At 35.4% G+C, this 14021-nt stretch overlaps 1 protein-coding gene across 3 annotated transcripts in view; it reads right to left on the bottom strand.

Annotated features, from left to right (window-relative positions):
* Positions 1-14021, bottom strand: part of ggt5a (gamma-glutamyltransferase 5a) — a 44904-nt gene that overhangs the window by 27704 nt on the left and 3179 nt on the right. For 2 of the 3 annotated variants that reach the window (XM_005167383.6, NM_001123298.1), the window contains exon 1: positions 2450-2828. The exons of the other annotated variant lie outside the window; for it this stretch is intronic. In XM_005167383.6, the coding sequence (XP_005167440.1) occupies positions 2450-2619 (170 nt within the window). In that variant the 5' untranslated portion in view covers positions 2620-2828. Of the gene's footprint in view, positions 1-2449; positions 2829-14021 lie in introns of those variants that run through there. 3 annotated transcript variants of the gene reach the window in all.

The raw sequence follows: 14021 nt of genomic DNA, 5'->3' as shown, positions 1-14021 counted from the left end.
TAATAATAAAATATCAGACTTCTGTGTTCCAAATCATACAAGATGTATGACTATTTAAGTTGGAAAAGTGTTTAAAAGTTAATTAACAATGGAGAACCATAAGTATTTATACATGGTTTCTGTACCTAAATACATACTTAAATAATCTTAATCAGAGTATTTTAATTTTGTGACACTGAATTTTCCAAGCATACTATCTTACTTTTTTACTCTGAGTCAACTACATTTAAATAAATAAATAAATAAATAAATAAATAAATAAATAAATAAATAAATAAATAAATAAATAAATAAATAAATAAATAAATACATGTTATTCCTCATTTCCCAGTGATGGGTTGCAAAACATTGTAAAACACTTGCTAGATAAGTTGGCGGTTCATTTTGCTGTGTCGAAATGAAGCTGAAAATGAATGAATATATGAATGAATGTTATTCCTCATTATTTGGATTTGGAGAAATGTCCTCTTGCTCAGAAATGTGATAGTTTAATTAGTAAATGAGCTGGATTTACTCAGTTAACCCGATAAAACAGTTAGCAAATCATATTTATTCTCAAAAAGGACTGATCTGATTCAGATTGCATCTAATGTCAAAATTTGAAAACCCACTGATTCAAATATGCCTCAGTTAATAATTCACTGATGGAAGCTTGGGAATATCACAAAAAGTGAAAACATTAAAATAGACTTAACATCCATAAAATATACATAAAACTAAAATGTTTGCATAACATTCTGCTTAAAATTTTCACACAATTCGTCCTGTCTGACATTTGTTTTTATAGTAGCCTATAAAATGTTTTATTAAACACAAACACAAATTTTATTTCATAGTACATACATTTTCATGCATTTACAGTGCACAGGGAATAATAAGGTTACTACATGATGTACCTGCTATGGTTAGAAAACTATAACTATAAACTAGAAAAACTGAAAAATAAATACTTAATATGTTTGTCAGATTAATAAGGTATCAGGCTGATTTGTGTAATCTATTATCAGAAATGACAGTTATTTAAAACTTTCTTCGATTGCTTTTGTTGAAGATTTGAAAGTGTTCAATGTTGCTGGAAAATATAGCACTCCTTTAAAGTAAGAAATGGACACAATGGAAACAAATGGAAATTACTTCGATAGTGTACAACACCCACCCCACAACCCAACCCCCCCCCCCCCCACCCCCCACCCCCTTCCAAAAAAAATCTCAATGAAGTCTCTCTTTGAAATTTGTTTAGAAATATCAGTCTCAAATTTAAACTTAGATTTTATATTTTGATTTTTAACATTATTATTGTAATACGAATTTGGCGAAATATAAAACTCAGATCAAATATAAAAATGTTTTATTTATATATAACTTACAATTGATTTTAAACTGTAACTTTTTTCCACATCATGAATTATAATCCGCCTTTAAGTCTTTTAAAAAAAATAATATCAATAAAATAATAACAATAATAAAAGATGAAACATCTGTGTTCCAAACCATAAATGTATAACAATTTTAAGGTGATTTGTGTCATATCTAGCAATTGGCATCATAATTGGATTATAACTTATGTAAAACCCACAAAAATAAAAATATATAATAAAAACAATTTAACATTATAGTACACTCTTTCAGTCATTTATTTGTAACGGACATGTGAACAGCTAGGCCCCAAACTGTTGTCTTTAACGTTAAACGAACATGACAAACTTGCCAGACGTGAAACGTGATGTAGCCTGCGCAAAATAGTTTGGAAAACCGCCTAGAGTTCCCAACAATAGGCTATTAAAAACCTCCTCATAGCCTAAAAACACGCTTTAAACCCCGTCAGAAACCATCTAAGCAATGCGTTTACAAACTGATAAATGATCTGATTAGCCTATTTCTGACGACAGGTGTGTCACGTTCAAAGACCTATTTATAGAAAGCCAAATAAAGAAAATTACAAAGTATACTGTCTGGCACTTGTCAGATTGTTTCCACATCCTCCAAAAGATGTGTCGTTTATAGAGAAATAATCCATTGTTACAAACATTAACCATGTTAAACAGCCTTAAAGTGATTATTTTAACGTTATAGGACTGAATCATTCGTTGTTGACTTGTGAACAAATGCCTCCTAGAGCGAGGAAGCCAAAGATTAAGAGGATTACTAGGCTGCGAAGATGCCTCTAATTCACTTCAAACTTTTTGTGTACATTTAGCCGGACGTTTCACCTCATTATCCAACCACGTCCTCAGTTTTACCTGACCCAGCTTTTACATGAGGTCACGAGAATTTATTGTTGTTATTTTCCAAGAAAACGTAATATTATACACCATAGAGCATATCTGGGTGAAACATTTAAATACTAGATATTTGAGAATTCACTAAAACATTTTTTGTTATCACCGGCAAGCATACTTGCTGTGAACAGACGCATGATGCAGCCTATAACTCATCATATTCAACTCACCGTCCGACCTTCGAGCAGGTTTCCGAGTCTGCTGCCACTGCTGCTTTCTTGTAAAGTCCTTCCGCGCATTCTTCGTTAAAGTGAGCTACGGAGATGATAACAATAATCGTAACCGCGCATAAAAGCGGAATGCTTATACACAAGCAAACTTTCTCTTTCCGTTTGGCCATTCTCTAATCCGGCGCGGCTCGCTTTACCGCTTAACACCCGGTTTGCAGCAGAGCTGAAGTGCGGCTGTTTGCCCTCCCCTTCAAGAGTGTCAACGCCTAATTAAGTCGTCGAGTCTAAATTGGATTGCGGAAAGAGTTGCTATAAGAGGTGATTTCGAGCTCTCTAATGGCTATTTAGCTTACTCTCTGTTCAGACATCTCACTGGAGTAATGGGATGGACCACCAGACCACCCGGCTTTGAAACTAACAACCCCTCGCCCCCCTCCCCCATTTTTTTCATTTCTTTTCTTTTTTTTTAAGACCATATGTTGTTTCTCAGACGGAAGGGATCACTTTCCTATCACGTTAAAAGTTAGTTTAGCTATTTCTACCAAACATGACAACTTTTAGTTATCCTATTGTAATCTTGTTATAGATTTGTGAATGATCCTCTTATTTAGAGAAGGGCGAATTTAACAAATAAGCGAAGTAAGCAGCTGCTTAGGGCTCCAGGACATTTTGAGGCCCCCAAGTTTCAATTATACCACCAATAACATAATTTTCTTTTCCCAGGTTGCGGCTGGAAGGGCATCCGCTGCATAAAACATATGCTGGATGAGTTGGTGGTTCATTCCGCTGTAGAAACCCCAGATTTTAAAAGAGACTAAGCCGAAAAGAGAATGAATGAATAAACATCATTTTCGAGAGGGGTCTGGATGCAGACCTGGTGCAATTCAATTTGAGCTGCATCCAATGCTTTTTAATGGGCTCACTTAACACCACCCCTAACCCACCCATCACAGTGATGTCATTAGCTCCATTTGACTGCATTGTGTCTGACATTGCATCGCTGAGTGATGCATCTCAGCTTGCATCATAAAGGCTGTATCCAGATACTATTGTAATTTTCTATCAAATAAAATTTTATAATTATTACATCTATATAAATTTGTCTTACACCCCAATCATGGAGCAATCCAGCAGTTAAATCAAGTAAATATTTAGTTTTAAATTACAGTATTTTCTTTTTAATTATTATTTTTTTAGTTTTAGAATTCATTTTAAGAAATCAAATCATTTAAAATGTAAATATTGCACTAAGATAAAAAAATGAAATAAGGAGATTGAGTGATATAAGTAAAAAAAATATTTTTAAAACTATTAAAAGTACAAAAGGTGCATTTCAGCACTGCATAGGGCCTTATGGCTGGAAATGCTTAGGGCCCCCAAATCACTAAATCTGCCCTGTATGTAGGCTAATTGCAATGACACGAGGGAGCAAAAAAAAAAAAATCTGAATTTTCATATTACAATAAACTAACACTAACTAAACTTTATAGAAAGTGCTAGTTTTAATCTTTTTTTCTTTTGATGATGAAGATGATGCTGATGACTTAAATGTGCAGGACATGATAAAATATCATGTAACCCAATTGTAACCCAGAAACATTTGCTTTTACAGGCGAATTGAGAAACTGAACAGGAATACATTAACCAAAAATGTGAGCAGAAAGACTCTCTACGTTTTACCTGTTCCAGAAACATGACTGAAAGAGAGAACCAGAGCAAATGAAAGAGAAGAGGGAACAAAAAAAAAGAACTATAATCATGTTGTGATACTTTTTTAGTCCAAATATATTAATATGACGGTGATTCCACTGTGGCAACCCTCAGTGAACCAGGGCCTAAGCTGAAGGATTTTACTATTACAGTTTACCATTATACAAAAGCTTGAAAGGCTTTGACAATGTTTCAAAAAAAATATATAAAGCATTTGATATCAAAATCTTTGATGTTGGGTTTTTACAACATTTTATTTTCTGCTTTTACAAATTCCTTCTTGGGTTTAGTGAGTCTAATGGTGAATGAATGTGGAATACTCATGTTGAAAACTAAAATTTATAAACTAAACCGAAATGCAATGTTAATTTATCAGTTAATTAAACCTGTAAAATAACAACAGAATGCAAATATCAGAGGTCAATTCAACTCTGAAAACTAGACTGACAGTTTCAGTTTAACTTCTATGTTAAGCTGATTTGACACAATCTAGATTGTTAAAGCGCTATAAAAATAAACAAATTAAACTGAATTAAATTAGAATTGATTATTTAACATAATAATTGAATTTACCGTCCAAAGAAGATGCTTGAAAAAAAAAAAATTGCATCAGAACACACTATGTGGCAGCACTACACGTCCACTATGAGGCAGCTGTCCATTACTAGTTAGCTGGGATTCCATCACCCTGTGAACGTGTATTTTGAAGTAGCCCATGTTACACACATAATGGAAATGTCAACTTTTAAATAAAAATCCATTAATTAAAAAAGGGGAACTATGCTCATCTGAGGTGGTTTTGGCAACAGAGGATCACATTTGACAAAGCAGATTGATTTCTCTCACATAGCTATATTAGTAACTGCATTAGTCTGCTGATAATGACTCAAGCCTTCATTACTACTTCTAAAATTGTTTCAAATCTAGCCCATTAATATACACAACAAATGACACATTTTAGAACATTTTAGGAACAAACACCTGACAATATCTTGAAATATAGCATCTGAACAATGTCCTGCTATACACCACGTGGGCTTCATAAGGGAGGACCAGCATATAATGTGTGTTGCCTATTGAGTCCCACATGATTAAAAATGACTTAAGGAGGGTCCATATTTAAAGCCCAATTTGGTTACCACATCTGCCCAACTATTTCATATGCTGGCAGGGGTGAGACATTGGCATTCACACAGAACATGTTTTATGGTTAAAATGAGGTGCCCAGAAGTGTGATAATGGAAAAAGTAACAAACAAGAGTCCCTGTTTCAATTTAGTATTAACACTGCGTGTTTCATTGATGTGATCACATGTTTCAGCTGGGACACATTGTAGTTTCTACATCTGCTTGGTTTTTACATCAATTTGTTGTCTATATTCACTAAGAAATGGACAAAAATATTAGTTTAAAAGGAGGGTGAATTATTCAATAAATAAAACTGAATGGATCTGATGGCAGTGCTTATAGTAGTAACTCATATGTTTTGATACAACGCACAAGCACTACAATAGGCTACCTTTTAATGGACTTTCTCTCAAGACTTCCCATGTGCTTGGTCTGTATAGGTTTGTCCAGATAGAAGGCAACTAGAGTGAATCCATTTTCAAGAACATCTGGAAGTGGTCATGGTGCTCACAATGCTTTAGATCCTATTTACAGGTGAATTAACACTGTCCCTGTGTGTTATTGTATGACAACAACCCTTTTTAATATTATATGTAAATGGGGCCCTATATAACACTGTTTTGCATGTGTTAGCACATCAAAAGACACTAGCACATTTGATTATGGAAAAGATGTGGATGCAAATGACAAAATTCATTTTCACTATCAAACTGTATGTCAATAAAGCAATTATTTAATGAACAATCATCATATTGTCCTCACAATTACGCCATGGAATACATTATATTGTGAACGCAGTCGAAGAAAAACTTTTTTGGGGCTATTAAAAAGTATGGATTTGCACTGAAATTGTTTAATTAACGAGTCTAGTACTGATGTATTCAAGTCACCGTAATGTCATAATGTCTTGTATAATTTCAGAACATACAGATTATTCTACTCTGTTCATGTTCTCAGTCTCAGAATTGAGACTATTGTTCAAATTTACTACCCTTTCATTAGGTTTTGACTTTTTCATGGCCCATTGACTTCCATTATAACAACATATTTTGATTGCAAAGCCATTACACCAATTATCATGCAATCTTGATTGTTGGTGGTTTTCTCTGTTAGGAGGACATTTAATGTCAATTTTACTGTTCATCATTAGTTGGCATCATTAAAAGGTCACGAAACATCAAAACACATTTTTGAGATGTTGACAGTCATGTACAGTTGAAGTCGGAATTATTAGCCGCCCTGAATTATTAGCCCTCCTGTTTATTTATTTTTTTCAAATTTCTGTTTAACCGAGAGAACATTTCTTTTACACATTTCTAAACATAATAGTTTTAATAACTCATTTCTAATAACAGATTTATTTGATATTTGCCATGATGACAGTAAATAATATTTGACTAGATATTTTTCAAGACACTTCTATACAGCTTTAAGTGACAGTTAAAAGCTTAACTAGGTCAATTAGGTGAACTAGGCAGGTTAGGGTAATTAGGCAAGTTATTTAATGATGGTTTGTTCTGTAGACTATCGAAAAAATATATAGCTTAAAGGGGCTAATCATTTTGACCTTAAAAAGGTGTTTAAAAAATTAAAAACTGCTTTTATCGTAGCCGAAATAAAACAAAAAAAGACTTTCTCCAGAAGAAAAAATATTATTTGTTCCTTGCTCTTTTAAAAATCATTTGGAAAATATTTAAATAAAAGAAAAAAAAAATCAAACAGGGGCTAATAATTTTGACTTCAACTATATACATGTCCCACGTTGCTAAAACACTATTAGGACACACATATTTCACTAAAAAGTGAAAATTGGTTGTTTTTGCCTAATATATTTCAAGCAAATTCGTTCCTCCGGATTTAAAAGAAATTTTGAAGCTACATCACGATGATGAGATCATTGTGTAAATTCCAGCTTGGAGATTAAATGTCAGTACCGGCCGGAACATAGTGACAGCAATTTATAGAGTGCATGCATAACATTGTTTATTATAATTCCATATGCTTATTCAGATTTTATCCAACATATCATAAGAAATAAACATAATGAAAGTGTAGTGAAAGTGCCCAGAGTGTGAGTGTTTTTGAACATTTTCAAAGCATTTTCCCAAAAATATGTCAAAATAAGGTCTGTCAGCAACAAATCATTCAGTTTGCCATACAGAGCGGGGGACAAATTAAGGCTTAAAAACACTCCAGAGTGGACGAAAACTTCCTCTACAGAGTTTAGTAGCAAAGATACATTTAAAAACAGGACCTGAACACAGCAATTACTTGTTTGTCCAACTTTAGGTCACTATAAATGACAAAACCTAGGTTTTTCAAAGAGAAAAGCTGTGGCCAAAATAAAGCTCAAAACAACCCCAGAGTGGACGAAAACATACCCAACAGAACATAAGGGTTTAGATGGTCTTTTCTGAATGTTTGTTTGTTTATTTATATAGCATCATTTTAATTAGATAAAATCGCTTTGCCCAAAGTGCTTAGTAACATGACTAACAAACAGAAAAAAAGAGAGAATACACAAACACACATCACAAGCACAAGCATATCACAATAACCCATTTTACTCCATTTATAATTAAAAACAAAATGTTTTAGCTTCACTTAAAATTTTGAAGGGATTTGGCAAAGAATGGAATGAGGAAGATTGTTTTTATAAGTTAAGACCTACATAAGAAAAACAAAAACTATCGCCTCTATGCTTAAAAAATGTTGTATGTAGAGATTTTCTTTTAGAGAGAATGGAATGAGGAAGGTTGTTTCACAATTCATGACCTACATAAGATAAAGCACTATTGCCTCTATATGCTTACAATTTTTCCTGGTAGTACAGAGGAAGGCCCAATCCTAATTTTACCCCTTAGCCCTTCCCCTTACCCCTACCCTCAGGAAATGCACAAATTTACTTTTTTTTGGCATTCCTAAGAATTGTTACAACAAACAAGCATATGTTTCAATACTTTCATAATGACGTTCATGTTTTATGATCATGCTTTTTAAAAATATATATTTAAAAAATGCTACATTTCGCTATCTATAATTAACTCATAGTAGTCCCACAACATACTTTCCCATCTGTCACTCGATGTCAGCTCTGGAGATAATAATACATTTTTCATTTACGATAACACTTAAATACCCTGTCAGAAAAGTCTAATGGCTGGCATTAGACATTGACATTAGAGACATTGGCATTAGAGTTGACATTTTATCAGTTTCTCTTATAAAGTTATTATTTTATTCTTGTGTTTATATATCATCTCAAACTCAATTCCTTAAGGGCCGCAGCTCTGCACCGTTTTGCTGCAACCCTATTCAAACACAGCTGATCCAAATAATTGAGTGTTCAAAAGATTGTTGAACACCTTGATTAGTTGCATCAGCTGTGTTTGATTAGGGTTGAAGCAAAACTGTGCAGAGCTGCGTCCCTCCAGGAATTGAGTTTGAGATCTATGACATAGATGTATATGGCCACGGTGTAAATGCACAGTACAGTTAGGAGCTTTTTGCCATATTATCCTTTTACTTTTATTACTATTATTATTATTTTATTATAAAAATCAAGTACCTTTTATTCTGAAGTGAAAATGAAAATGGAGATTTTACAGTGGGGGAAATGAGTATTCTGAAAATAATATTTCTAAAGGAGCTGTTGACATGGAATTGAACCAGATTTGGGTTAACACCTAAACAATACAAATATAAAAATTTATCAAAATGAAAAAAAAATATATATATATATATATAAAAATTATTTATGTGTAATAACAATGCAATGACAAGGAGAAAGTACTGAACTACTGAAATGTATTTAATACTTTATTTAAAAGGCTTTTATGTGATGGCAGCTTAAAGCATTGCTTAAGTGTTAAAATCTGAATGGTTCTGTATATATATATATATATATATATATATATATATATATATATATATATATATATATATATATATATATATATATATATCGATTTGTATATAACAAACCTGCAATCACTATACTTTTTATGTTTTTGCTTTGTTTTATTTTTTGTCTACAGTGATCGGTCAAGTAGAATAACCACTCCAGTGATTCAAGTGAATCAAATAAAAAATTACAAATGTGCATCATACAGACCGGCCTCAACGCATAGATGCTTTCAAAATGCAGCACACATGTACAGTGGGGAAGCAAAAATGTCCAAGAAGATGCAAAATCATTACATTCAACAACCTAAAGACTGTTTAGACTGCACGTCACTGAAGAGAAAATGAAGGAAGTACACTGTAGGACAATTGTTTGATGAAACTGCAAAATGACCTTTAAAAAATAACAATGCATTACAGAATGTTGCAGTTTCAAACACACTTGCAAATTGCATGTATTCTGTAAGTGCTACCCCAGCTTGGTTTAAAGCACCACCTACTGGACACATTGTCAGGGTTCAACATGTTCAAAGCACAATTAGTCTTTTTGCAGCTTAGGTTACACAGATTTCACTCCACATGTAAACACATTGATTTGCTTTCTGTCGGTTTATTGTGTAGATGACTGTAATGTGTTTTCATATTTACAGTTTTTTCTCGACCGCTAACAAGTCTTGCACAATATTATTGAAGCCCTGTTAAAAACTGTTTACACAGTGTGCATTACCAACATGACTCTTGACCAAACTGTTCAGCTCACCTTTAAAACTCATTCAGACCAATGATGCCAGATTCCAGATACCTCATTTTAGAAAAATAATTCATTAGTATTGTGTAGGGCCTCCTTTTGCAGCCAATACAGCATCAATTTGTATTGGGAATGACAGATTCAAGTCCTGCACCATGTGCACATTGACAAGAGGGATTTCGAGTCATTCTTCTTGCAGAATAGTAGCCAAGTCTTTACGTGATGCTGGTGGAAGAAAATGTTTCCTGACTTGCTCCTTCAAAACACTCTAAAGTGGCTCAATAATATTAGGATCTGGTGACTGTGCAGGCCATGGCAGATGTTCAACTTCATCTTCATGTTCATCAAACCACTCTGTCACCAGTCTTGCTGTGTGTGTTGGTGCATTATCATCCTGACAACCTGGAGCAGAACACGCTCAAAACAGTGGAGATGATAGTGGACTTTGGGAGAAACCCCCTGCACTCCCCCCACTCTCAATCGTGAACAGCACTGTGGCTGCTCTAGAGTCATTCAGGTTCCTGGGCACCACCATCTCTCAGGATCTGAAGTGGGACATTCACATAGACTCTATCGTGTAGAAAGTCCAGCAAAGACTGTACTTCCTTCGTCAGCTGAGGAAGTTTAACCTGCCACAGGAGCTGCTCGTACAGTTCTACTCAGCTGTCATCCAATCCATCCTCTGCACTTCAATCAGTGTCTGGTTTGGCTCAGCTGCCAAAACCGAGACTAGAGATAATAGTCTGGACTGCTGAACGAATAACTGACGCTACCCTTCCTACAGTTCAAGAACTGTACTCTTCCAGAGTGAGTAAAAGGGCTCGCAAAATCACTCTGGACACCTCGCACCCAGCACACTTCCTGTTTGAACTATTACCGTCTGGTCAGCACTTCAGAGCACCAAGCACAAAAACATCCAGACACAGGAAAATTTTCTTTTCTCAGGCCATCTACCTCATGAACAGTTAAATATTTCTTTAACTGTGTGATAAACATGTGCAATAGTTTCTCATACACACTTGTACACAGCACTACTTTCTCCAATAGCAATACTTTCTCCATTCGTATTCGTACACAGCACCGTATAACCTGTATATTAATAACAAATCTGTACATACAACTCAACATCTAGATGTTTTTGACTAACTGCATCTCTGTTTAATGTTTATTATCTTTTTTTTCATATTTATTTTGTGTTGTCACTTTATGTACATTGGAAGCTTCTTTGCCCAAAACAAATTCCTTGGGTGTGTGAAGCACACTTGGCAATAAAACTGATTCTGACACACAGCATGGCATTCAGTTCAAACAATGTTTAAACCATTGTGTGCACATGACCCTCCAGAATGGTTTGGTATAGTCCTTGATAATGATGCGTCCATCTAGCACATGTTTTGGGCCTAGGGAATGGCATGATATTGCAGCCCAAACAATCACTGATCCACCCCCATGCTTCAATTTGGGCAAACAACAGTACGCTTCTTTGGGGCTTCTCCAACCGTAACTATCATGGATATGGGAAAGACAATAAAAGTGGACAATACATGGATCGGCATGACCCACAGCGCATACAATGCACGTAGTCGTGCATTTATACTTCTGCATTCTGTTTGTGTTGCTCTGCAATAGCACTTTAGATACGCTAGCTGGCAGTAGGTGTTTATGTTCCTCTGTGTCGAGTTTCTTCGCTGTTGTTTTTTTTTTTTTCTGAATGCTACTTTAATGTAAAAGTGGCTTAAACTCGCTCATTTTGAGATGGGAATCAGCGGATGTGCAACAACTTTAATCATAAGGTAAACACTAGGGATGTAACGGTATCAGAATTTCACGGTACGGTAATACCTCGGTATGAATGTCACGGTACGGTATTTATTGAATCATTTACAGGAAAAAAAAACTTTTGAAAATACTCCAAAAAAGTGCCAAAAGTGTCAATGACATACAAATTAGCCATCTATCTGTTAGCTTTGAAACAGGAACTTCAATTTTAATAACAAAAAATTATTAAACCATGTAAAAAAATAAAGTTTCAATTTAGTATTGTTGAAAACTCATCACATTTAACATTTAATCACTCACTTAGATAGAGATGGGTTTAAAGGAAAATTATCATATAACTATAATCTGGTAAAAGCTGGGATCTCTGGGTATTTACAATGTCCCCTGCAACAGAAAAAAACCCTCTCATTTGGGACTGAGGTTTCTGGGACAAGAGAGATATGACTTGGTCCATGTTGACAGCAGTGGGTAACGTTGTGCATTGTCTTTCCCCCACTTGAGAAGACAAACCATGAGTGAGATAGAGGTCTCTTTGCGGTACAAGTCAATGTCTGCATCAATCTGAACAGTGTGCTGTGTTTCTGCAGTCCCCATGACTGTTATTAGTCGTATTCCCCAATTTGCAGGCACGTGCACACATAGGGCTCAACCTGTGCAGTGCACATGCCCTTTTTAGTCTTGGATAGAAAATGCCCTTCCAAAACGATCAAAGGTGCCCCCGCGACGCGACACAACCTCCGTCCAGTCCAGCCCTTCAGTAGGCGCGCGACAACACCTCTCGAGTATGCGCGCTCAAACCCCCCTCGGCGCTTTACAATACGCGCGCCACAACACAGCTGATCAGAACGCGCGCGACAGCACCGCTATTCAGCACGCGCGCGGCGACAACACCCGCTTTAGGTTCGATCATTTCCATCTTTTTTTCATCTCCGCTACTAGCAGCACACTCCATTTCCGCATTACTGGATCTGTAGCGACAACAGACCGCAAAGGATTATGGCCACGCCGGGGCTGATGGGAAATGAAGTTTCAGCTAGCTCCCATTCGCTTCATTCGCCTGAGCAAATTTTCTCAGAAGACCTATAGTTTTACCGAGTCATGCGACTTCGGTAATATCGAAAAAATTTAATATTGCGGTATGACGGTATTTACAATACCGTTACATCCCTAGTAAACACAAAACAACAGTTTCCATCTGGAGCTCCTTCACGGGACTCCACACTTGTAAACACTCGCTGAGGCTCTCAATTCTGCCTACACTCGTCAGCGCAACCCAGCCGACCAATCACAGAGCTGGATACCGTGGCACTTGATACATCACTCGCTGTCTTGGTCACAGACGCACTAGCGAGATGCACACCAACAAGAAGCTGGTTGGTGGCAGTTGCCAAAACTTTCCATTGTATCGATTTCTTTAAAAACAAATGTCCCCTCTCTATGCAAGGCAATGCATTATCACTATGAACAATTATAAGGATGTATTCTTTCTCATGAGACATTTTAAGAAGGTTTATCACAAATAAAGGGCTCAAATCTGCAAATATGGAAAGCTCTGAGTTTACCGCGTCCACATTCACTTTCTCTGCAGCATCATATATTGATTTGTCATTATAAATATATTCTTGTGGACAGTTTCATCTTGACAGGTTAATCTCAAGACATGTGCATGTGTGTTTTTTTTATAAAGTTTTTCCAGCTTTCAGTTTTTCAAAGAAGTTCTATACACATGCTGGGTTTACATCAAACACAGAATTAAGTATTTTCGCAAGTAAATTCCATACAAATTGATGTAAACGTAAGAACATGTTTTCCTTACTGTTTCAGTAAGGAGGTTCAACCAACTCAGAGTTTAAACTTGAACTTTGAGTTGATTTATCAAGAGATTAAAAACTCAAGAGTTTTCAGTTTCAGAATAGCTGATCTGAGTTAGGTCAATCAACTTTGAGTAGACCAACTCAGAGTTAAGCGCGCACACACACTGTGACTATAAAAAGTCATTATCAATGGAGCGCAGATATTACGAGTCACCATGGCAACATCTGAAAAAAGAGATCAGCATTTATTTCTCCAGCTGAACTTAATGTGCTCATGCAAAGTTATGGTAAATATGACCATATACATATACATCTACATATAAAGCAACACCACTGCAACAGTGAAACAGAAACAGTTAGTGTGGGAAAACATAGCTGTTCAAGTTAATGCAAGTTAATTTACATTTAAAGTATTTAAATATTTAAGTATAATAAAATAAGTAATGTAATGTGTCACATTTGTTAAATTTTTACTTGAAAAAGTGGGGAAT

Source organism: Danio rerio, chromosome 8 (assembly GCF_049306965.1).
Source record: "Danio rerio strain Tuebingen ecotype United States chromosome 8, GRCz12tu, whole genome shotgun sequence".
NCBI classification, from domain to species: domain Eukaryota; kingdom Metazoa; phylum Chordata; class Actinopteri; order Cypriniformes; family Danionidae; genus Danio; species Danio rerio.
Note: the sequence above shows the minus strand (reverse complement) of the source record. Positions and strands in the feature narration are given on the sequence as shown.